Source organism: Amblyraja radiata, chromosome 25, assembly GCF_010909765.2.
Source record: "Amblyraja radiata isolate CabotCenter1 chromosome 25, sAmbRad1.1.pri, whole genome shotgun sequence".
NCBI classification, from domain to species: Eukaryota; Metazoa; Chordata; class Chondrichthyes; order Rajiformes; family Rajidae; genus Amblyraja; species Amblyraja radiata.
Window position 1 is genome coordinate 4891542 of NC_045980.1, and position 24628 is coordinate 4916169.

The 24628-nt window shown below is 43.8% G+C and overlaps 1 protein-coding gene and 1 long non-coding RNA gene across 3 annotated transcripts in view; one reads left to right on the plus strand and one right to left on the minus strand.

Annotated features, from left to right (window-relative positions):
* nos1 (nitric oxide synthase 1) overlaps nt 1–24628 on the minus strand; it is a 127444-nt gene that overhangs the window by 40821 nt on the left and 61995 nt on the right. For both annotated transcript variants that reach the window (XM_033043108.1, XM_033043109.1), the window contains exons 5-13: nt 24226–24388; nt 23149–23240; nt 19795–19936; nt 19554–19693; nt 16971–17145; nt 5177–5278; nt 4897–5091; nt 1873–1958; nt 453–597 (exon numbers count right to left, since the gene is read on the minus strand). In XM_033043108.1, the coding sequence (XP_032898999.1) occupies nt 453–597; nt 1873–1958; nt 4897–5091; nt 5177–5278; nt 16971–17145; nt 19554–19693; nt 19795–19936; nt 23149–23240; nt 24226–24388 (1240 nt within the window). The remainder of the gene's footprint in view (nt 1–452; nt 598–1872; nt 1959–4896; nt 5092–5176; nt 5279–16970; nt 17146–19553; nt 19694–19794; nt 19937–23148; nt 23241–24225; nt 24389–24628) is intronic.
* Nucleotides 1920–11322, plus strand: LOC116987237. Its single transcript, XR_004415671.1, has 3 exons — nt 1920–1952; nt 5476–5481; nt 11310–11322. It is a non-coding gene; the product is annotated as an uncharacterized LOC116987237 (long non-coding RNA).

A 24628-nucleotide genomic window follows, 5' to 3' on the forward strand; every position in this document is an offset into this window, starting at 1 on the left:
TAATTTGGTGTTGTCTATTCTCATTGAGAGAAGGAGATATGTTATAGAGTTATAGAGTCAGAATTGTACAGCATTGGAACAGGCCCTTTGGCCCACCATGTCTGTGCAAACCTTTGTACTTAACTGGACTGGTCACACTTTCCTTGTTTTTCTCACATTTCCATCTACTCTCTGTGTATAATAATTCCACTATTCTCCTTTTTCTAGATCCACAGTAAGGTTCACTGCAACGGGTTGTGAGAATAGCAGACACCAGATTGGGTCAAAGCACAGACTAGCAAAGCAACGCTCTTAATTTTCTTTTGAATGATTTAGATGAAGGACAATCAGGGAATTCAATGATGCCTGGACACTCTTCCAGGAAAATCTCACCCATTGTGCAAATCAATCATTGTAATATTCCTTTGTGAAATAACTTAAAGGAGTGCAATTAAAATAAATATCTTTCTCACCTTTGCATCAAAAGCATGCTTAAAGATTTCACACAGCGTTTTTGCATAGGATTGCGACTTCCCAGTTTCCGTAGCGTACAAGATGTTGGCTTTTACTCGTTTAGCCATTACTTGTCTCATCAACTTGGTTGAGAACTTCACAGCCCTTTTCAAATGAAAACAACAGAGAATTAGAACAAGTAGACTTCACAGATCAGGTAATGATGGGTCTTTTGAAGGAATGTCACCCCAAGTTGGTACCTGACCATGGATCTTGTCCAGTTTGTGAGTTAAGTTTATTTTCATTTATTCATTCTTGGGATCTAAGCATAGTGAGCCACACCAACATTTATCTCCCAACATTATTTTCCCATGAATGGTTTCCTCACCAGAGTTTAGTTAAGAGATAACAACATTGGTAGGTCATGACTCACATAAAGACCAGACTGAATAAGGATAGTGAGGCTTCCTTCTTTGAAGGACATAAACGGATCAGATGGGCTTTTTTTTGACAGTCTGGTAGTTTCATAACCATCATTATTAATGCTACATTGTATTCTAGATTAATTATCTGATTTGAAATTAAATTCTCCTCTGCCTGATTGTATGTCAGTATGATTTTGAAAGGACATTTTTAAAGTCATAGTTTAGGATCTGGGTGTCACTGGCATTTATTATCCATCAATCATTTCCCTTGAAAATATGTTGGTGAGCCAACTTCCTAAACTGCTGTAGAACTTCTTGTGAAGACACTCCCACAGTGGCTCCTGGACAAGGATAATCTAACCCCAACACTCTATGGGTGAGCAATGCCAAATCGAAATATTTAATCTCTCCAAACTTGCGGAGTTACTAGTGTTGCGGACCATGTTTAATGGAGAACAATGAAGGCATAGTCAGGATGCTTGACTCAAAAGAATGGTTACATCAAATAAAAAGTATAATTTTCTCTTACCCCAAGTAAAGTATATACAGATATTATCAAAATTATTTAATGTTGATGCTGTGATTGCATTTCTTTACACTATTTTGGTTTTTATAACATAGATCCCACTCATGCATGTGTTGTGTTCTCCCCATACTATGATTGAGCCTATCCCAGCCTTAGGATCGATGTAAGATTTCTAATGCATCAGGAGAAATGATACTGCAAATGTAATAGTTAATTTAAACTATTGGATGGGGTGGGAGATTGCAACCTTCACGATTGCAACCCTGTTTCAACTAATGCAATCAACCCGGCGTGCACAATCAAATAAGATCAAATAGAACAAGTTGTTCTACAACTTTAGGCTGTGCACGCCATACCCAAAAAGAAGAAGAAACTATTGGATACTCCTCACATTAAACAAATTTAAATGTTAAATCTAATTGAAATATTAAAATCTACATCGCTTCTTAGAGTGTTTTGCTTTTATAAACAATGCAAAAATAAACTTACTTTGCTAGTTTTTTAAATCCAATAGCTCTCTTCTTGGTGGGAGTTCCATTAGCTCCTTTCCACACATGAGTCAACCATGCGTCTATCTGCATGAGTAATATCAGACAACACAGTTAACTACCAGACATGCAATGTACCAGGAAGATCATAGGAAGAAATGGGAGCTGATGGAGGTCACTTGGTTACTTGTGCCTGTTCCATCGCTGAACGTGACTGATAGTCCACCTCAGCTCTACTTTCCTGCTTCATCACAATACCCCTCAATTTCTTTGATAAATGTTTCAAATGCTATCAATGACAGTACCTCCAAAGATTTCCAAAGATCCTCCAAGCTCTGCATGCAGAAAGTTCTCCACTGTTATGTCCTAAATAAGTTACCCTCTAGAGATAACTGTGATCCTTCATTAGGGAAAACATCATCCCTGAAGTCCTATACATATTTTATATGTCTCAATAAAGTGTCTCCATTCTTCTAAACCCATGACAATAGAGGCCTTTCATACTCAAACTCTCCTCATATGAGATTGGCCTGTCATACAAGCAAGCAATCTGGTGAATTTTTGCCACACCCTCTCCATTGCATGTCTTTGCTTTTTAGGATCGGAGGCTGGAATTGTACAGTGTGCACGCTCACCAGGGCTCCATTGTTGGACGAGGACAAGACATAGGAGCAGAATTAGGCCATTCAGCTCATCAAGTCTATTGCACGAGTTATAGACTCTTCACCAAGGGAAATGTTGTCCCTGAAGCCCTCTACATATTTTATATGTGGTTGGCACTCTGGATGATCCTGGAGTTCAGGAGAGTGTAAAATTGCATAATGACATTTTAAAATGAAATCTAGGAAAAACAAATGTCAAAAGAAAAATCACTCTACTCTCAGTGTAATGTTTAATTTCTGCAAGCATCTTTGCCTCCATCATCTGTTTGGTGTGTTCCTAAGAAGATAAGAAACTGAAGCAGCAGTGCCACGTTATAGATAGCACAGTTGACAAAGTGGAAGAGAAGGGGTAAATAATGACCAAGCAGAGGAATGAGCATGGACAAATAGTCCAGGAGTTCCCTGTGGCCATGGCCCACTCAAACAGATATATCATCTCCAATACTGTTGACAGGGTTAAAGGGGAGGCACTTCTAAACAGTCCATTTCAATTGTTTAGAAGTGGAGAAAAAAGATTGATGGAGCTGGAGCTTTTGCATTGAGGATTCATTTCTAATGGGAGTACATTTCTGTGGCCATAAACAATTTTCACGATGATGTTGATAATATTGGCCAAATAAGTATGTCACAAAATGGAGGATCTCTGCATTTGCAAAGCCTGCTTGTTCTCTTTCTGTGAAAAGCTGCAAAGCCAGGAGGCTCATGGCTCCAAGGTGTCTGGACCCTGGGAGGAAGTCAAGTACAAGGCGACATCCAGATGTCCCCTCTATTGTTAGTATGTATGAGGGTTTTGCAGAAAGAGCTGAGCTGGGTTGCCAATGCAGGATCAGGATTGGTTATAGAATGGGGTGCTATAAAGTATTGCTAATTATGTTGCAGAGTATTTGCACTGTTATCTTGTGATTGGTCAAAGTATGGAGCCTTGCTCAAATTGTTTATATTACCGGGGGAAATGTTTCTTTACTTTGGTGAACTGTCTTCCAACTAGAACCTTCTGTGGAAACAATGTAATGGGGTATTTTGTGATTGGGTTAGGGATCTGTCAATAAATGTATAATATTAATGTTATTTGTGATTGGCTTGTAGGGGTTGCTCCTCCCACCCATGTATTTTCGTGCCACGGGTCCGATACAGTATAAAAGAGGGGACACCTCATGGATCGGAGTCGATCTTCTGGAAGTGCATTTGGGACTGTGTTGACTGTCTGGAGGTGTCTATTCACACGAGGCTGAAGGGCTTGGACGAGTAGAGACCAGGATCGGACCCTCGGTGTTGGTTAGGTATCGTACAGGAAGTTTGTTTGTGTGAGTGAGAATAAAGAGTTAGTTGATCCAGTGCTTGACTCAGTGTTTTACTGAACTATACTAACGGGGTAAGCTTCAGGAGCATAATTACAGTACATTGCTTCCTTGGTGCTGAATGTTTCAGGGTGGCCTTATGATATTATGAAGGATGAAGGAGGATGGTGGATGGCTGTGGTACATGTTGGCACTGACGACATAAGTTGAGAAAGGAATGACATTCTGCAATATGAATGTGGGTGGATCAGAAAGCTATGGCCAGGCCTTCTACAAACGCCATTCCCATTTCCCTTTGCATTCTGTGCAAACCTCATCTAAACATGAAAACTGACCCACTTTAATGAAACTAACTTTCTGCATGTCAATTCCAACCATCAATTATCCCTATTATTTCCCCTCTGCAAACTTCTGCAATGTCCTTGGTAAGTATATCTAATGTAAACCTTGTGTTCTTCAACTATTCCTTTAATATCCATACATAGATCACCTTTCAGTCTCTAATACGCCCCACCCCTCCTCCTACCCACTTACCAGTTACAGTATATGGCTGAAAATAAACTACTGTTATGTTTACTCTTACATTAAGTGCTATAATCTATGTTCAAAGTCTCTTTGTGTTCTTCCCATTTCATTTTGAACCGGGTTCCAATTTGCTTATCAACCTGACATGTGTCACATGTCCCCGTTTCCTCCCACACTTTACTCATTATCTCTTTCATTTGGTGCACTCAAATCTACACTTCTCTGTCATCAGATTTACACAGTTCTTATCCTCTGAATAACTTAATGTCGAGGGACTGCAACGTTGCAATAAATTTGCAGCACTTCCATGGATATGGTTGTAGGCAGTTGCATTTAATATGACAATGTTGTTCTTCAACATTAAGAGCATTTCTGCCTCAGTGATGGGAATATAACACCCCTTCAGGCTCCACGTGGGCATCTGTATTATAGAGGTTGATCTTAAATGAATCGGAGTGATAAAATGTTAAGAATTCTTGACCAGGAACCAACATGACAATGAGAAACAAAACTAAAACTAGTATTATTTAAACTGCTTACCTGATACTCAAATGATGGGCTCAGGTGATAGTTTAGCATCTCTTGATGGAAGACAGGTGTGATGCTTCCTGACATTGGGGGGACAATCCACACCCAATCTGCGGGACAGCCTCCTCGGCATCGATATTCATTGTCCATGTGTTTCATGAAGGACTCCGCAGCAGAGTGATGGTCCATAATTGTCACTTTCTTAGACTAAATAAGCAGAACTTTCAATGAGCCCATACATTCTTTACTTATTGATTTGGGGGGAAAAAATTTCAGTGAAACATCAATGTACCTGAAAACTGTGTAGGACAGCAATATTTATTTCTACTAATGCTAGGTCTTTCCAAAGAGAAGATATATTTCCAGTGTTGAGTCCTATACGCTTTGCCACATCCTGTAGGAAGATTACATCGAAATATTTTAGCACTTACAATTTCTGCAAAATAGCTCTTTTCATTTGTGTAATTTACTAACAAAACGTACTAACCAAACTTGAGGGGCTGAAGAATAAGGAGTGGTTTGCCAGGCTATTATTCATGAGTGGAATAGCACAGAGTGCAAACTTACTAACCAACCCCCATCTACATATAGGTCCAAGTCATTTATATATATCACAAAACAACAAAGGTCCCAGCACAGATCCCTGCAGAACGCCACTGATCACAGACCTCCAACACAAATATTGATCTTCCCTGACATCCTTATGTCTTAGATCAGCAAGAAAGTTATGACACTGTATGATCCAGTCACTGTTAATCTCATGCATCTTATTCTTCTGGATCAGCGTACCATAGGGGACTTTATCAAATGTCATTAAAATTAATGCAGAATTTATGTAAAATGCACTGGCTTACCCTCATTGATCACTTTTGTTACCCCCTCAAAAAATGCAATTAAATTAGTAAGACGTGACTTGTCATGTACAAAGCCATGTTGACTGTCCCTGATTAACCCATTCTCATCCAAATGGAAGTAAATTCTATCCTGAAGAACTCCCTCCCATAGTTTCCCTGTTACTGGCACAAGGCTCGCCAGCCTATAGTTCCCTGAATTCTCTCTACTTACAGTAAGTAAAGGAACAACGTTAGTTATTCTCCAGTTCTCTGGGACCTTGTCTGTGGCTAGATAAGATGCAAAGATCTTCATCAAAGCTCCCACAATCTCCTCCCTTGCCTTTCCTCATCGCCCTGGGGGTTTATCCAAATTAATGCTCTTCAAGAGCCCCAGCACCTCCTCCTTCTTGATCTCAAACTGTCCTGCCTATACAGTGGGAAGTATTCTTCATACTGATCTCATTGTCCCATATGTTCTTCTCCTTGATGAACATAGATGGACTTAATAGTACCTTGCCTACATCTCCTGATTTTTCTAGATTCCAAACAAAAATTCCTTCATTTACCCTTGAACAAACTTAACGTCTCCATAGTTACCATCTTGTTTTTAATGGAGGTATAAAAAGCCTGACATTTTCTTTCACCAGACTTGTCAAATCCATTTCTATTAATCTCCTTGAGATCTTTCCTCCTTGCTTTTTATCCCTCAAAGGCCCAATGTGAATTCATCAAAGTCAAAGAGTCATAGAGTGTGGAAACAGGCCCTTTGGCCCAACTTGCCCACACCAGCCAACAATGTCCCAGCTACACTAGTCCCACTTGCCTGCGCTTGGTCCATATCCCTCCAAACCTGTCCTATCTATGTACCTCCCTAACTGTCTCTTAAACTATGGGATAGTCCCAGCCTCAACTACCTCATCTGGCAGCTTGTTCCATACACCCACTACCCTTTGTGTGAAAAAGTTGCCTCTTGGATTCCTATTAAATCTTTTCCCCATCTTCTTCAACTTTGTATACACAACCTTTTTCTTTCTAATTTTATAACCTCTTTAGCCATCCAAGGTTCCCTTACTTAACCATCTTAATCCCTCCTTACTGGAACATGCCAGTCCTGAATTTAGTATCATTATTAGTGCTGCTTCTGATGCAGATGAAATAATTTTGTGAAAGAAACACAATATATCCTCCCCTTTGACTAGTTGGATGAACCAAACTGTTTGTACTAAAGGACTTAGTTCATTTCTGAAAGCTGAATGCATTTCTCAGGACATCAGCCATTTTCAATAGCATTGAGTCATACAGCGTGGAAAAAGTCCCTTGCCCAAACTGACCAAGATGGCCCTCTACACTAATGGCCACATTTGGCCCATGTCGCTCTAAACCTTTTGTATCCATGTACTTGCCCAAATATCTTTTAAATGGTGTTGTGGTACCGCCCTCAACTACCCCATGCTAGCAGCTTGTTCCATATACCTACCACCCTCGGGGAGACAAAGGTTGCCCCTTAGGTTCCTATTAAATAATTCCCCTCTCACCATAATCCGATATTCTCTGTTTTTTGTTTCCCTCAACTCTGGGTAATAGACTGTGCAATTACCTCATCTATTCCACTCATGAAGAATAGCCTGTCCAACCCCTCCCTATATCTCAGGCCCTCAAGTCCTGGCAACATCCTCATAAGTCTTCTCTGCTCTCCTTCCAGCTTAACATCATCTTTCCTATAGAAGGGTGACCTGAACTGAAAGCAATACTCCAAATGTGACCTCAATAAAGTCTTGTACAACTGCAACATAACATCCCAACCTCTATACTCAATATATTGACTGATGAAACTCAATGCACCGAAAGCCTTCATGACCGCCCAATCTATCTGTGACGCCGCTTTCAACAAACTATGTACATGCACTCCTAGATCCCTCTGCTCTACAACACTCCCCTGACCCCTGCCATTCACTGTGAAGTTCCTGCCCTGGATTGACTTCCAAAAATGCAACACCTTACACTTCTGCATCAAATGCCAGCATGAATCTTCAAAAAATAATCTTAAGGCCAAATACACCAAGTAGAGAAAAATTACAGGTTGATGTATCTTATCTGGATGTTATAGTCAAGAGTGTGTAATTGTTATATGTCCCAGATAGAGCAGTGAAATTCTTACTTGCAGCAGCACAACAGAATATGTAAACATAGTACTCTGTAAACAATATAATAAACTAGAAAAAAAGTTCAGTGTGTGTGTATATATATAATTATGTATATATACACATATATATAAGTGTGTGTGTGTATGTATACACACACACACACACTTATGATCTTGACCCGAAATGTCATCTATTCCTTCTCTCCAGAGATGCTGCCTGTCCCGCTGAGTTACTCCAGCATTTTGTGTCTACCTTATATATATATATATATATATATATATATATATATATAACCAACTTAGATGTGATCTTACAAGTAGAAGCACCTAGTGTTACTCCAGAATGATGCAAGTTAACTCAATCCTTTGTGGTATTCCAATTTTTGCAATATTTCAAAAAGACAATCTATTGTTTTAATGGTTTCGTAGATTTTTAAATGATATTTTGGTTGTAAAAGACATAAATGGACACACGTGCTTAGCAAGAAAGTCATACGTGAATGCCAGAGCATAAAACATCGGTTGGCAGACATATCCCACTGTCACTTGTTCAGGATGCCATTCCTGTCAATCTGCTCAGTTTTCTCCACGGAACAATCAGCCTTTTCCAGCAGGATGGAACGTCATCCGTGTTCAGCTATTATATCAGTTGAAAGCTGGAACTGTGGGCTGTCAGATGCCATCAGTTTGGTCGACGAGGGAATCAGAGCTGTCTAAATCAATTAGACGGTGGCTTATCCCAATGTTAGTTCTCCTCAAATATAAAGAAGGGATATTTTAAGATGAGCTGACTTTTTAAAAGAAGACAATTTTAGCCTCATGGCCCTCGTGCATTGTTTAATCAAAGATTTTACAAATATTTCTGCCTAAGAACACAGGGTATTTGGAGTGTTAAAATGGAACTGTGTGCCTCACAGAGTGACCTAGTGTGGGGAGAAAGATACTGATTCGGCTAAAGAATCTAACAGATCTTCGCCAACATGTTCTCTCACTCATAAAGAAAACGAGTTGGAAGGAACTGCAGATGCTGGTTTAAATCTGGAGAAGGAAAAAGGGTCTGAAGAAGGGTCTCTACCCGTTACGTCAGCTATTCCTTTTCTCCAGAGATGCTGTCTGACCCACAGAGTTACTCCAGCTCTTTGTGTCTGTCTTAGGAAAGAAAATGAGTTGGGTTCTGTGGTACATGCCGAAAGTTCCCATATTTCCCTGCACGATTGCTTACTGGTTCAAAATTTCCACACATGCATTTGGGAATGCAGACGTGATAGCAGCATCTCTCCAACTCATGCCTTGCCATTACATGTATGCCAGGTTACAGAGTGCCCTGGTATACACAGCGGGGAATCTGCTTGAAGAACCTGTCCCACATTAATAACAACCCTGTGATTGTCCTCAATGAGGGGACAAGTTAGTGAGAAAGTATCTGCATCTTCATTTTTGGAGGTTTGTTTGAAATGGTTTTCCGTGTTTTAATTATTCAAATTGTTTAGTTCCAAAGATTAATAGTAAGATTAAACGAGAACTTACCAGTTTGAAGTTTGATCGTTATTTTATGAGGACTAACGTTGAGGGAATACGTGAAGAACCCTACCAGGACGCATGCGTGTCATTCTTCAAAGCAGCGGTGTGAAATCACAGATAACTGTAATGACTAAACATAGTAAGATTAGAGAAGAGATACCAGTTGAGTATATGATCAAGGGTGGGAGCGGAGGGCACGTAATCCCTCAACGTTACTCCTCATAAAATAATGATCAAACTTCAAACTGGTAAGTTCTCGTTTAATCTTACTATTTTACTTCGGAGTCACGTGAGTGACTACGTGAAGATTTTAAAGCTCTGTGATTTCATGCCGTGGAAACAAGTCCATGCATCACATCTGCCTTGATTATGGGGAGAATAGTGTTAACATCATTAGACATCAATACGATATTGAAAAAACAACGATACATTTATTAACACCAAATTATAGCCCCTATTTATGGGGTAAAATTATATTACAGAACTTAAAATTGTTTCTGCAAATGTTCCAGGTTCAATTACTGGTTCGTTATAAAATCGTTGGAAAGTTTTCTCCGTTGACCATCCTGCTGTCTTGAGGATTTGGTCCATAGGAACATCCAACTTCATAGCTGCCGATGTAGCTGCAGCCCTGGTGGAGTGAGATTTAAAAATGTTAGTGTCTACTCCAGCCTTTATTAGGACCTGTTTTAGCCATCTCGAGATGGTCTGGACTGTCACTTTTTTGTGTGGCTGTTTGTAGCTGATTAAAATGCCATTTCTTTGCCTCTGATGATCTTGGTATACTCCATATATAATAGTAAGTGTGTTACAATACAGAGACGATCATCTGTCGGGTAGGCCCTGAATTCTATTTTTAGGCCTGCTGACCCCTGTCTGTTCTGTTTGACTAATTCATTGATGTGAAAAGTTAAATTTCCAGATGAAATAGTCATGTTGTCCAGCCTTAATTTCTGTAGCGACTGGACCCTTTGTGCCGTGACCAAGGCCATCAGCATGACTGTTTTCATAGTCAGTTTCTGTAGGGACAGAGCTGTAGCTGGAGACCAGTTTCTTAACATGGTCAGTACAATGCTCACATCCCATATTTGGGAGTACCTGGTTCTTGGGGGATTAACATTAAAAATGCCCCTCATGAGTTTGGTTACCAGGGGGTGTGTCCCAACAGAATGCCGCTCTGTTCCTTGCCACAGGTATGTTGACAGAGCACTTCTGGCGCAGTTGATGGCACTATAACTGAGCCCCTCATCGTAATGGAGGCTTGCCAGGAATTCCAGAACAGACGGGATGTTCATAGATCTGTGGGTGATGTTATTGTTGTGACAGTACATTTCCCATTTCTTGATGTACACCAAGTATTGTTTTTTGGTGGACTGTCTGTGGGCCACTGAAATAATATCCACTGTTCGGTCCGTCAGTCCCAGGTGTAGTAGAGGTGCTTTCAAACTCTACAAATTAATAGGTTTGTATAATTATGACATGGGTGACTTTCCCTTGTTATGGGATGAACCAGTAAATTAGGCCTATGATGGATGGTGATGCATGGTTCTAATACCATGTCGAGTATCACCGGGAACTATGGTTGAGTAGGCCAATCGGATACTATCAAAATACCAGACGCAGAGTCTTGCTGTATTTTCCTTAATACCCGACTGATGAGGCAGAAAGGAGGGAATGCATAAATAAACAATCTCCCCCCCAATGCAGCGAAAATGCATCTGTTGCCGCTGCCCCAGGGTCTGGTTCCCATGAAACATAATTCGATAACTGGTGATTGAGCCTGGATGCGAATAGATCGATATCTGGTGTTCCATACCGTGCTGTAATTTCAGCAAATACATTTTTATCCAACATCCATTCAGTTTTTTCATTGAATTTGTGTGACCTGGTGTCTGCCACTAAATTTAGTTTACCTGGTAAGTAGGTAGCTGATATCCAAATATCTCTCTGGATACACCATTGCCAAATTGTGTTGGCCAGATTGTCACATGATGTCGATTTGTTTCCACCCATATGGTTGATATATGCTACCACGGTGGTGTTGTCAATTTGTAGTCTAACATGCTGGTGATATAACCCAGAACAATATGACTTAAGGCCATGGAATGCACTTAACATTTCCAGGTAGTTTATGCCCAGTCTTTGTAATAATGATGCCTCCTGTGCATTCCATCTCCCTCCACAGCTGGAGATGGAATTGGTAGCACCCCAACCAGTGCACTGGCATCAGTTTGTAGTACCATAGACGGGTTGCTGATAATGATTGGATTGGAACAATGCCTAATGTTATCTTTCCACCATTTTAGTTCCATTATGGCCTCTGTTGGTAGCTTCATTGGTCTGTCAAAATGACCACCATTAATTTTGAGTGCTCGTATTTTAGCCCTCTGTAAATTTCGATAATGTAAAGGTCCGAATTGTGTGGCTGGAAACGCAGCCACTATTTTGCCAATTATTCTTGCTTCCAGTCTGATGGATGGTTTAGTGATGTCAATGATTTAGCTGCAAGCCTCTATTAAGGCTGTAACCTTTTCTTTCGGCAAAGTCACTGACATGTGAGCTGAGTTAATGGTGAACCCCAGATAATCCATTGTGGTTGAAGGCGTTAATTTAGATTTGACTGGATGGATGATAAACCCCAGTTTTTCAAATAATTGTTTTGTGGCTGTTACCGTTTGTTTAGCCAATTCCAAAGTTTTGCCCACAATAAGTATGTCATCTAGATATGCCATTACCATGTGTTTTTGTTTCCGCAGAAACGCTAGGGCTGGTTTCAAAATTTTAGTGAACAGCCTGGGGGCTGATGTTAGATCATTAGGTAGTGCCCTGTACTGCCAGTGCTGACCCATCCAGTTGAATTTTAAATAACATCTGTGGTCACCTCTTATGGGTACTGTATAGCAAGCATCTTTTAAATCGATGCTTGCCATGTAGTAACCTTTGGAAATCAATTGCTTAGCAGTAACAAAGGTTTCCATCTTGAAATGAATATATTGTACGAAAGTATTCAAATTAGTCAAATCTATGATGATGCGGCAACCACCATCTTTCTTGTTTTTGATAAAGATATTGGACACGAATTCCTGTGATTCGTGTTGGGTTTTCTCAATTACTCCTTTTTTATAAAGCTGCTGTAGTTCACTTAAAATATAAGTGTCGGTAGTTAACTTATTCCATGCATCCAGATAGAAGTGTAATCTCCCACCAACCTCCGTGCTCCATTCAATTCGTAAGAAACCAGACCCACCTACCTCCATGGTTACCAGTGGTAGGTTTGTTACTTTTTCGGCATCCTCCGTGGACGTTGAGGCGCCGGTGTCTGGGTCTGTAGTTGGGTCAGTGTTGAGGGTTTGCGCAGTTTCCAGGAAGGCCGGTCTGGGCCATGGCCTAAAAAAGACCGATGTTGAGTGTTCCTGACCTTCGAGCTTTCACCAGTTTGTCTTGGCCGACTGGTAGGTGCGTAGGGGGTGCTGTTTCTGGCCGAAGTAGTTTTTGGACGTTGCTTTAATGAGCCTCAGGGTTTTAGCCTCTTTGTCAAGTTCTTTTACCTGTTTGGATAAGTCACCTCCAAATAGTAATATTGGTGGTTTGGAGGTTCCAGGTTTGCACAGACCTGAAAATTTGGGGTCTAAAGCCGGTTGGATGGCACTCTTCCTAATACTATTTAACTCGTATTGGGAGTTGCAAAATAAAGCCAGTGCATCCTGGTGATCTTGTGTCATGTCTTGTTCGTTTAATGTGCGGGCGAAAGCCGTAATTCCCGCTGTTAGGACTTTCAGATCTTTTTGTAGTTTCAAGTCCCTGGCTCTGATTGATGCTCCGACATGTTTCCAAATACACTGGTTGACACTGGGAACATTTAGTGATTTGCAGTGTCTTGCTGTGGTGTCCAATAATGCCTGTCCTTGTAGCTGGTTGAATGACATGTAGTCGATACTTGCAGCTATTTTAGGCTCCATGTTTTGGCCAGTTTGGTCTGGTTGAATGAACTGGGACACCATATCCAATAGGTTTTCTTGCACCCCATGTGCACTAGGGGTATGTTCTGCACCCCTCTTCAGGGTCAGCCCTGAATTGACACCCCGTACTCCCCTCTGATGAGGGAGAAACACTGTGCAGCCCTACAAGAGGTACTGCTGTAGGACTTACTAGCTGCCCACTGTGACTAGGCTCCCTCTCCCGGAGCCTGCCACTTTGGAGTATTTGCTCCAACAGCCGCTCCAACTGGCTCCTATGCTCTCGGGCACTGACCACTCGCGGCTGCTCCTGTTCCCAAGCCACTCCAACCGGCTCCAATGCTCTCGGGCACTGGCCGTCGCGGCTGCTCTTGTTCCCCAAGCCGCTCCAACCGGCACCAATGCTCACGGGCACTGGCCGCTCGCGGCTGCTCCTGAAGCCGCTCCAACTGGCCCCAATGCTCACGGGCACTGGCCGCTCGCGGCTGTTCAAAGTCGGACTCATCGGAGTCAACGACTCTGTCTGTTTTTTGCTTCGCTTTACCGCCCGGCCGTGGTGTTGATTTGGCCGGTGCGGGAGCGAAGTCGGGCACAGCTGTTCCCATTACGGGAGATTGGTGTGCCGTTGGCTGCTGCTGGCTGCCCGCAACTCCGCGGTTCTCCCCCGCCAGCTTTTTCGCAGCCTTCTTGTTTCTCGTGGATCTGTCCATGCCTCCACCTGTGAAGTAAGTGGAAAGAATGCAGAGTCTCCTTACCTGCTGTTCCCGGCTTTTAAATTCTGCCGCTAAGGAGAACATCGTTCCCCCTGCTGTGACTTGTTGCAATGCATGTAGCGATATGGCACGCATGCGTCCTGGCGGGGTTCTTCACGTAGTCACTCACTTGACTCCGAAGTAAAATTACTATCTACCCTGAATGTCTGTTGAAGTTCAAAGGACTGGACAAGGTAGATGCAGGAAAAAAGTTCCGCGAGTCCAGAACCAGCGGCCACAGTCTTAGAATAAAGGTGAGGCCCTTTAAGACTGAGGTGAGAAAAAACTTTTTCACCCAGAGAGTTGTGAATTAGGAATTCCCTGCCACAGAGGGCAGTGGAGGACAAATCACTGGATGGATTTAAGAGAGAGTTAGATAGAGCTCTAGGGACTAGTGGAATCAAGGGATATGGGGAGAAGGCAGGCACGGGTTATTGATTGGGAATGATCAGCCATGATCATAATGAATGGCAGTGCTGGCTCGAAGGGCCAAATGGCCTCCTCCTGCACCTATTTTATATGTTTCTATGATGGTGGCAAAGTCCAAAGCTCTTTCATGATTTCTATGGACTGGCTGGTTCTCCCATCACCATCACCCCCATGTATCCCCCCCACACTCCCCTCACCTTGCGTCCCCTACATCCCCTCCATTGCCTGTCACTGGACCTAGGGGGGTCTACTGCAGGGCAACTGGTTGAGTTTGAGACGTCAGCAGTAAGCAACCAGCTCCTGATTGCAGATTCTGTGCCTGTGTTTTTAAATTATATGAGAAATCTCTTGCCTCACCAATGACAAAGTGGTTGTTAATCCACCTTCAGATGTTTGGAAATAATATACGCATACAAGAAAACAAGTACCAGTCCCAAATAATGTTCCAGCATTTTGCAGCAGTAAAATTATCATAGCAGTGTGAGGCTGTTCACAGAAATGTGATCTGTTCATGAGACTGGTTAACACACTGAGGTCCAACACAAAATTCCCAATATATGACATGTATGGCTTTACTCAGGGATGTTTCCAACCTATCCGAATTTTTGGAATGTAGTGAGGAATTAGTTTTTATTTGTTTGCTAGATAGTATAAATGAATTTGAAAATATATTAGGTGGCCACTTTTGAAATCAGTTTGCAACACCTTGTCGATGTAACTTGGCTTTAGTACCCCTTCTTTAGTAACTTGTCAGTTTCTTTTTGAACTGAATTAAGGCGCATGTTGCAATCAAAAGCGCTTGAAGAAGTTGGGAAGAAAGCCAAACTATAAGAAAGAGGACTGCGCCTCCTTTTCAAGAGCAGCCAGCTCTTGCATGGTCCGTGCCAAAGCATCAACATGACCTTCAATTTTGTGCAATTGTTACATCATAGAACAGTTTCCCAGAAACTGTACAAGAAGTCATCCACCCAACTTCCGGAAAGCGTATTGATTGGCTGAAGTCACTGTCAGGATCATGACTCAATGTACGAAAAAGGGGTATTATGCTTCAATTAAAAAACAAATAACATGAAACTGTTAAATGTATTACATTTATTCATTTACTGAATAGTGAAATGCATGATAGAATGGATGTGGAGAGGATAATGGAAGAGTCTAGGACCAGAGGTCACAGCCTCAGAATTAAAGGACGTTCCTTTAGGAAGGAGATGAGGAGGAATTTATTTAGTTAGAGCAGCTTTTTTCAACCGGGGTTCCCCGGAATGCTGGGGTTTCGCGAAAAATAGTGATAAATAGGCTAATCATATGTAAATGCATTTTTGAGTCATTTTTGTGTTTAATTTCATATTCGTAATTTTATTATACACATACCGCCATAATTAGCAACATCTATTTAGCATATTTAGTGACGTCATATTTAGCGACATCTATATGGCGCCAGTGTGAAACGGCCTTTAGTGGTCAGTGGACAGGAGCTGTACATGACGGATTTGTGTATCATCAAGTGAATCACTCGAGTACAGACACATGCACGGTCTCCATCAGTCCTGTCTGTCTATGCTTCCTGCCGTGCAGGTACAGTCCCTCATTCACACACGTTATTTAATAATTTTTACCCATCATTTAGGGATGTTATATGAATTTTTTAAAATCATATGTTTATGTTTATTTTTGTTAGTTTATTAAAAGTTTATTTATGTATGTTTTTGTTAGTTTATGAAAAGTTTATGTGTGTTGTTTTCTTTCTCACTCTTTCTCTCTTTCTCTCTCCTTCAAGGTTAGTTCTTCTGTTTGCCTTTATTTGCTTCAGTTTTGAACAAGCCGTTTGATTTCAGACATTTTTTTTTGCAGTCAATAAACTTGAGAAAAACGTGTTATCAGAAAAATATATTATGTTTGTCTTATGAACTTTAAGTTTATGAAAGAGAAAGAAAGAGATTAATAAAGATATATAATAATTTTTATATAGGGGTTCCCTGAGACATGAACATTATTTCAAGGGTTCCGCTAGGGTGAAAAGGTTGAGAAACGCTGAGTTAGAGGGTGGTGAATCTGTAGAATTCATTGCCACAGAAGGTTGTGGAGGCCAAGTCAATGGATATGTTTTAAGGCAGAGATAGATTCATGATTAGTACAGATGTCAGGAGTTAAGGGGAGAAGGCAGGAGAATGGGATAGAATGGGGTTGAGGGGGAGGAGATAGATCAGCCATGATTGAATGGCGAAGTAGACTTGATGGGCGAATGGCCTAACTCTGCTCCTATCACTGATGACCTTATGAACATTCACAACCAAAGCAAAGCAAAGACTGTTAAAGTTGCTTTAAAAATGCAAGTTCCTTCTTTTGTGTGTTCTGTTCTTTTGCAGACCATTAAAAATCATTTCTTTTGTTCTGTGATTTAACACAAGATTATCAGAAATATTCTGAGTTCTGAGCAGGAATTAAAAGTTACCTCCAGTACAGAGTAGCGAGATGTATCACAGAAATTTCGGACTCCAATTTCTGTGCCCATGTACCACCCATTGAAAGGAGAAGCCGGAAACTCAAGGCCTCCGATATCCAGAAGCATGTTAGAAACAGCTGGCAGGCAATACCACTTCAACTTCAGATCTTCAAACCATTCAAACCTAAAGGGTGTGGCAAAGTATACAAATTGCAAACAACCGCATAACATAAAACTTTTAAATTCTAGATATTTGTTGGGTTCCAAAAATTGATTATATCCAATAAATTTTGGGCGTAATTATTGGGCGGCACAGTGGCATAAAGGTAGAGTTGCTGCCTTACAATGCCAGAGACCCGGGTTCGATACTAACTATGGGTGCTGTCCATTTAATGAAACCCGTACGGAGTTTGTCCATTCTCCCCGTGAATTGTGTTGGTTTTCTCCGAGCTCTTCGGTTTCCTCCCACACTCCAAAGACGTACAGGTTTGTAGGTTAATTGGCTCAGTGTAAATGTAAAATAAATTGTCCCTAGTGTGCGTAGGGTAGTGTTAATGTGTGGGGATCGCTGGTTGGTGCGGACTCAGTGGGCCGAAGGGCCAGTGTCCATGCTGTATCTCTAAACTAAAACTAAACCAAATATATTCTGAATGTACGATGAAGTTCAGAGATGATGTCGACGTTCAAAGCTATTTCATAATTTCTACGGACAGGGCTGGCTCTCCCATCACCATCACCCCTATGCATCCATGCCCTTCCCTCGCCCTGGGTCCTCTCCGTAGACTGTCACAGGATTTAGCACAGGGGGATCTACTGCAGGGCAATGCCTCAATGCTGAGTTTGAAGTTGACGCTGATCAGCAATTTGGACTCAAAGGTGACTGTAACCACTAGCTCCTGACTGCAGGTTTTGTGTCTTTAGTTTACATTTTTACTTGCGTAAATATCCTTCCATTTTGTATTTTTAATTCTTCTCTTCTTCTATCACTGTGATGCTTGGGTGAACGTGGCCCTCAAACAACTGCTAATCTCCCTGTAGCTTGCTGCTTGTGAGTTACCAGAGATTGCTGCCTCTCCCCACTCATTAGGTTGGGAGGCACAGTGACCGGGAACTGTACCTTAAAGGGGAAATCTATCTATTCATAGCAGTTTAAATAATGGAAATGTGGAACATGAAAATACTGCAATCCGACTAAATCCTCATAAATATATTTGAATTAAATTCAGGGTAAACAAACTGTCATGAACAGGAATTCATTCATTCATTCATTCATTCATTCATTCATTCATTCATTCATTCATTCATTCATTCATTCATTCATTTATTCGTTCATTCATTCATTCATTCATTCAGTATATTCATTAAAAAGTTCCATTTGAGAGTTTAGCAAAACTTTTAAACTCAAGAAATTATAATTCAAAGCTAGGTGGTGTTTCAAGACAGTGAGGGAGAGGTAATGAGGCTTCAGATGCAGGTTCAGTGTGTGAGGATTTGGCAGATGAAATGTAATGTGGAAAACTGTGACTTCATCCAATTTAATGGAAACAAAAACTGGAGCATTTAATGAGATTTCAAAAAGGTTTTAGTGTAAGTGCTCTGATGCACTCGGCTGAGTTTATACAAGTATGGTTCAAAGTTAATGTGCAGATACAGCTGGCAATTAAGGAAGTGAATGGTACATTGATCTTAATAGCAAGAGGATTTGAATACAACGGAAGAGAAGTCTTGCCTCAATTAAATGGGACGAGGTTACGTGGAATATTGTGTCTGGGTCTGATTCTGCTCACCTAAGAAAGGACAAACTTGCAATTGAAGGGATGAAGCGAAAGCTCATCAAATTGATCCCTGGAAAGGTACGTTTGTCATATGAGAAGAGATTAAGCAGACTTCTAAACTCAAAAGTTTTGAGTTTAGAAGAATGAAAGGTGATCTCTGAAATGTACAAACATTTTCCAGAGTTTAGCAGAATAGATGTGGAGATGATGTTCAGAATCAAAGTAAGGCGTCAGCCATTTAGATTTCTTGACCCAAAATGTCACCCATTCCTTCTCTGTAGAGATGTTGCTTGTCCCGCTGAGTTACTCCAGCTTTTTGTGTCTATCTTTGGTTTAAACCAGCATCTGCAGTTCCTTCTTATACATTTAGATTTGAAGGATGGCTAATTTTTGGAGCTCACTACCAAAGGGCACTGGGAAGTGTCAGGTACTGAATATATTCAAGGCAGAGATAGATCAATCATTACATTTCGGAGGATCAAGGGACATGCGGATAGAGCAGGAAAATGTTAAAAGGGGATATGGGAAGAAGGCAGGAACAGGGTACTGATTGGGGATGATCAGCCATGATCACATTGAATGGCGGTGCTGGCTCGAAGGGCTAAATGGCCTACTCCTGCACCTATTGTCTATTGTCTAAAAGATCAGCCATGACCTTATTTAATGCAGAGCAAGGCTACTCCTGTTTCTGTTTCTAAGGTTCTTATAATTTCATATCCATTATGGAACCCACTACAACATGTGAATTACAAATGCCAATAACAATTATTTTGTTTAATTGCTATCCTCACTCAGCCAATTTCAGCACAGTACATACCTGGGATGTGTGATGGGTACTTCCAAGATTAGTTCAGGAGTAATCTCAAATTGTTCAGGGTCATTTCCATTGGCCTGCAGCAGAAGAGGGAGGACATCAAATCGACCGTTTGGCCCCTTCCAGCCTTGCTGCATACAGACCTGCATTAAAAATAGTCAACAACAGCATTATACCATTTGGATATTCAATAATCATAAATAGGAATGGACGTTGTAAGGTGGAACCAACTGATATACTAGACCTCGGTTAAATCCACTGAAGCAGGGTCTCCCACGATAGAGCCATCAGGTTGCCTGTAACCAGCATATTTTATAAATTGGTTGTTCCAGATTCTGAAATCATGCTTCTCATCTGTTCTTTGTGGGAATATTGTGATTGCTGACCTGCAAAATCATCGGTTTTATAAGTAACTAGACCAAGTGCAGACCCGTTGGGTCTGTTTCCCCAACGCGCGTTTGCGGAGGGGGGGGGGGGGTGCTGCGGCATCACATTCACACAAACCACCCCCCAAACACACAGGTGGGGGGAGGGGGGGAGGGGGGGAGCGGGAGACGGGGTGGGGAGAGGGGAGGGTGAGACGAGGGGAGGGAGGGGAGAGGGGGAGGAGGAAACGGGAGAGATTTGGGAGGGAGAGGAGAGCGGGGTAGGGGGAGAGAGAGGGGGATGGGAAGGGGAGGAGAGTGGGGAGGGCAGGAAGGGGGGGAAAGGGGTAGGGGGGTGGGGGAGGGGTAGCGGGGAGTGGTGCAAGAGAGAGGGGAAGGGGGTTGGGGGGTAGATGGGGGTGAAGAGGGGTGGGGGAGGGGGTGGGAGGGGAGGAGGGAGAGGGGTGAGAGAGGGTGGGGGAAGGGGGGGAAAGAGGGTGGAGGGGGAGAGAGGAGAGAGGGAGCGGAGGATGGAGGGGAGGGAGGAGGGAGAGGGGGAAGAGTGGGGAGAAGGGTAGGGGGGAGGGAGGGGGAAGAGTGGGGAGGGAGAGGGAAGGGAGGGGGGGAGAGAGAGGGGAGGGAGATGGTGAGGGGTGGGGGATGGGGGGTGGGGGGAGAAGTAGAAGAATGGGGAGGGAGGGGGAGGTGTAGGGGGAGTGGTGGAAGTTGGAGAGAGGGAGGGGGAAAGGGGTAGGGGGAGTGGTGGAAAAGGGACAGAGGGGTAGGGGAAGGGGTGAGGTAGAGGAAAGCGAGGGGGAGAGAGAGGGATGGGGGAGGGGGAGGGGTGGGGTAAGGGGGAGAGAAGGGAAAGAGTGGGGAGGGAGGGGTAGGGTCGGGGGGAGAGATCGAGGGGGTCGGGGGGAGAGAGGGAAGGGGGGTGGGGAGAGAGGGATGGGGGTGGGAGCAGGAGGGGAGGAGAGAGGGGAGGGGGAGAGAGTTGTGGAGAAGGGAGGGGAGGAATGAGGGGATGGGGAGAGAGGGGAAGGGGAGGAGAGGGGTGAGGAGAGGGAGATGGAGAGGGGGAGGAGTGAGGGGTGGGGGAGGAGGAGGAGAGAGGGGAGGGGGAGAGGTGTGGGGAGGGAGATGGTGAGTTAGGGGGAAGAGTGTGGAGGGAGAAGGGCGGTGGGGGAGAGAGGGGTGGGAGGAGGAGGGGGAGGAGAGGGGAGGGGGAGGAGAGGGAGAGGAGAGGGGGAGGAGAGAGGGAGAGGGAGAGGGAGGGGGGAGGGGAGAGGGGGAGGAGGGAGGGGGAGAGTGTGGAGGGAGGGGGCGGGGGGAGTGGTGGAAGAGGGGAGGGGAGGAGAGAGGGAAGGAGGGGGAGTGGGAGGGAGGGGGAGAGAGGTGTGGGGGAGGGAGGGGAGGAGGGAGATGGGGGGGGAGAGAGGGGGAAGAGTGGGGAGGGAGAAGGGAGGTGGGGGGGAGGGATGGGGGTGGGAGGAGGAGGGGTGGAGAGGGAGAGGGGTGAGGAGAGGGAGGTGGAGAGGGGAGGAGAGATGGGTGGGGGAGGGGGGGAAAGAGGGTTGGGGGAGGGGGAGAGAGGTGTGGGGGATGGGGGGAGGGATGGGGGAGGGAGGGGAGGAGGGAGATGGGGTAGGGGAGGGAGGGGGAAGATTGTGGAGGGAGGAGGGGTGGGGGGAGAGAGGGGAAAGAGTGGGGAGGGAGGGGGTGGGGGGGAGAGAAGTGGAAGAGTGGGGAGGGAGGGAGGGGGAGAGGGGTAGGGGGGGGTGGTGGAAGAGGGACAGAGGGGCAGGGGGAGGGGTGGGGGGGAGGGGGAAGGGAGGGGGAGAGAGAGAGGGGTGGGGAACAGAGAGGGAGAGGGGTGGGGTAAGGGGAGAGAAGTGGAAGTGGGGAGGGAAGGATAGGGGGAGTGGTGGAAGAGGGACAGAGGGGTAGGGGAAGGGGGCGGGGGGAGAGAGGGAAGGGGGGGTGGAGGGACGGATGGGGTGGGAGGAGGAGGATAGGGAGAGGGGTGAGGAGAGGGAGATGGAGAGGGGGAGGAGAGAGGGGTGGGGGAGGGGGAGGGAGGCGAGGAGGGAAATGGGGTAGGTGGTAGAGGGGGAAGAGTGTGGATGGAGGGGGAAGAGTAGGGAGGGGGAAGGGGTGGGGAGAGAGGGAAAGGGGGTGGGGGGAGGAGGGTGGGGAGAGAGGGAAAGGGGTGGGGGAGGGAAGGGGAGAGAGGGAAGGGGGTGGAGGAGGAGGGGGAAGAGGGAGAGGGGTGAGGAGAGGGAGATGGAGATGGGGAGGAGAGAGGGATGGGGGAGGGGGAGGGAGGGAAGGGGAGGGGAGAGAGGTGTGGGGGGAGGCGGGGAGGGATGGGGGAGGGAGGGGAGGAGGAAGATGGGGTAGGGGAGGGAGGGGGAAAAGTGTGGAGGGAGGGGGAGAGGGGTGGGGGGAGCGAGGGGAAATAGTGGGGAGGGAGAGTGGAAGGGGGAGGGGTAGGGACAGTCCATCTGTTCCCCATCCCTATCACCCCCAATCCTCTTTTTCCATTCCCACACACGTGATGACGCACTTCGACACAGGCTGCGAGGGTGGGGCTGGGGCTGGGGCTGCTGCAAAGGCATATGTAAATGGATCCATTCCAATTGGACATCTGTGAGCATTGGGCATTGTGACATCACACGATTGAACGTTCACCAACATTCTATGGCTGAGGACTGTTTTTTTTTTAATTTGGGGGGGGGGGGAGAAGGATTTTATTAAAAATGTGTACATAAACACGACGAAATTTAATCAGGAGTGGATACTTGGAATGAAAAGTGAAATCTCTACCGAAAGGGAAATAATCTTGCCGATTCTGTGTCTGGTGTTGGCGTAGCAACGAATTAAAGTCAGGCAGACACACACACACACACACACACACACACACACACACACACACACACACACACACACACACACACACACACACACACACACACACACACACACACACACACACACACACACACACACACACACACACACACACACACACACACACACACACACACACACACACAGTTTTACATTATAGATAGATGTTACAGCAAGTTTCTTCTGCACCCTGTCCAAAGCCTACACAGCATTCCTGTAATAGAGCAAGCACACTAAACACGCGCTGTAGGACGGCAACTCTAGCGCTGCTCCACTGTGCCATCCTTTTATAAAGATAGGCAGATTAATAGGTCACCAACCTGAGATTTCCCTTGTTGGTTGCGTACTTGATGTGATTGCAAATATAGTTGAACATGCTGTGAGCAGTGGAACAATCGCGGGCATCAAAAACCTGCAAATATCACAGCAATTAATAACCTTAAAAAAATGTGTACCAATAAGATATTGTTGTTGTTTTTTATTTAAATTTGACACTGTATTTTTTTGATAACTTATCTCTTTCCTTCCATAACTTCATTGCTGTTACAGCATGTTACCAGATATATAGCAAACAGCATTACAAGCAATTTATAGAATGTTTCCTAATGCGGGCGAAATTGAACTTTTGGTTCATTTTCAGTTTTTGCAGCAATTCCAGTCCAATTCTGCAAAGTACACGGGGAAAAGGTTGTAGGTTCAGTTCCTAACTCTGTTAAATAGATCTCTGAAATATTATCTGTAGAATTTTCAGTATTTAAGAAAGTAAGCTTTCATCCTAGGGGATTATCATCAAAAAATTAACGACATTCGTGCAAGAATGTCTCTCTTTCAGATACAGGCCATTTTCAGGAATGGATACTTGGTTCTTAGTTGCCATTTTTATATGTAACCATCATAAGATGTATCAATACAAGTAAGTCAGGTTGTGGTTAATTAGAAAATTAGAATTGGGGTTAGCTAAATAGATAATTGCAAAATAGTTATGAGTATCTTCATTGCATCCTAGGGAGCTGTGTTTGAGTTAGTTTAGAGCATTTCAGCCTCTGTGTTCTGGTATTTATATCTATCTCTGAGCACAACTTTACAACTTGCAATTTTAGCACCTGGAAACTTTGCTTGTCCATTCATATTCAGAACTGTTTCACATACGATCATTGCTCATAGTACGTATTCTATCTGTTGTAGATTAAGCTTAAGGAATAATAACATTGAGACTATCTCAGTGAGCATGTCCTTTTGTGGACTTGGAGCGTGTTAGTTCCATACTTTGTAAAGTTTGACAAAAAGTTTTTCAAATTGCATGTATCTGTTCCTTCAGTCTGACACTCCCCACAATGCTTGTCATGTAATAGCATAGTTTAAAGAACATTTCTGTTGCTTCATGAGCCAATCTCAACCTGTAACTTGGACCACTGGATCCTCCCGATACAGCGGGCGGCATTCCTCCAGGCGTGTTTGGCTCCATAGATTAGCTCAGTATCTTTCAGTTGGTATGTTCCCATTGTTTCAATCTCCTTTGTCACATTCTCCATCCTTTGAATGTGAGCCTCAGATCCATATCTGTTCCAAAACAAAGAGCTTTATGCTTGTTATAAATAAATGTATAAAGGGTATACACATTCGCAAGACTAAAGCCCCTGTCCCACTTTTCCGAGATGCTCACGATTTCTCCCGAGTTTTCCACTTGATTCAAACTCGGGGAATGTCCGTAGCGAGTCCGTAGGAGTCCGTGGATATTTCGTAGCGTCTCGTAATGCCTGCCGTATGCACTCGGGGCATCAGGAAAGTCGTGGACGTTTT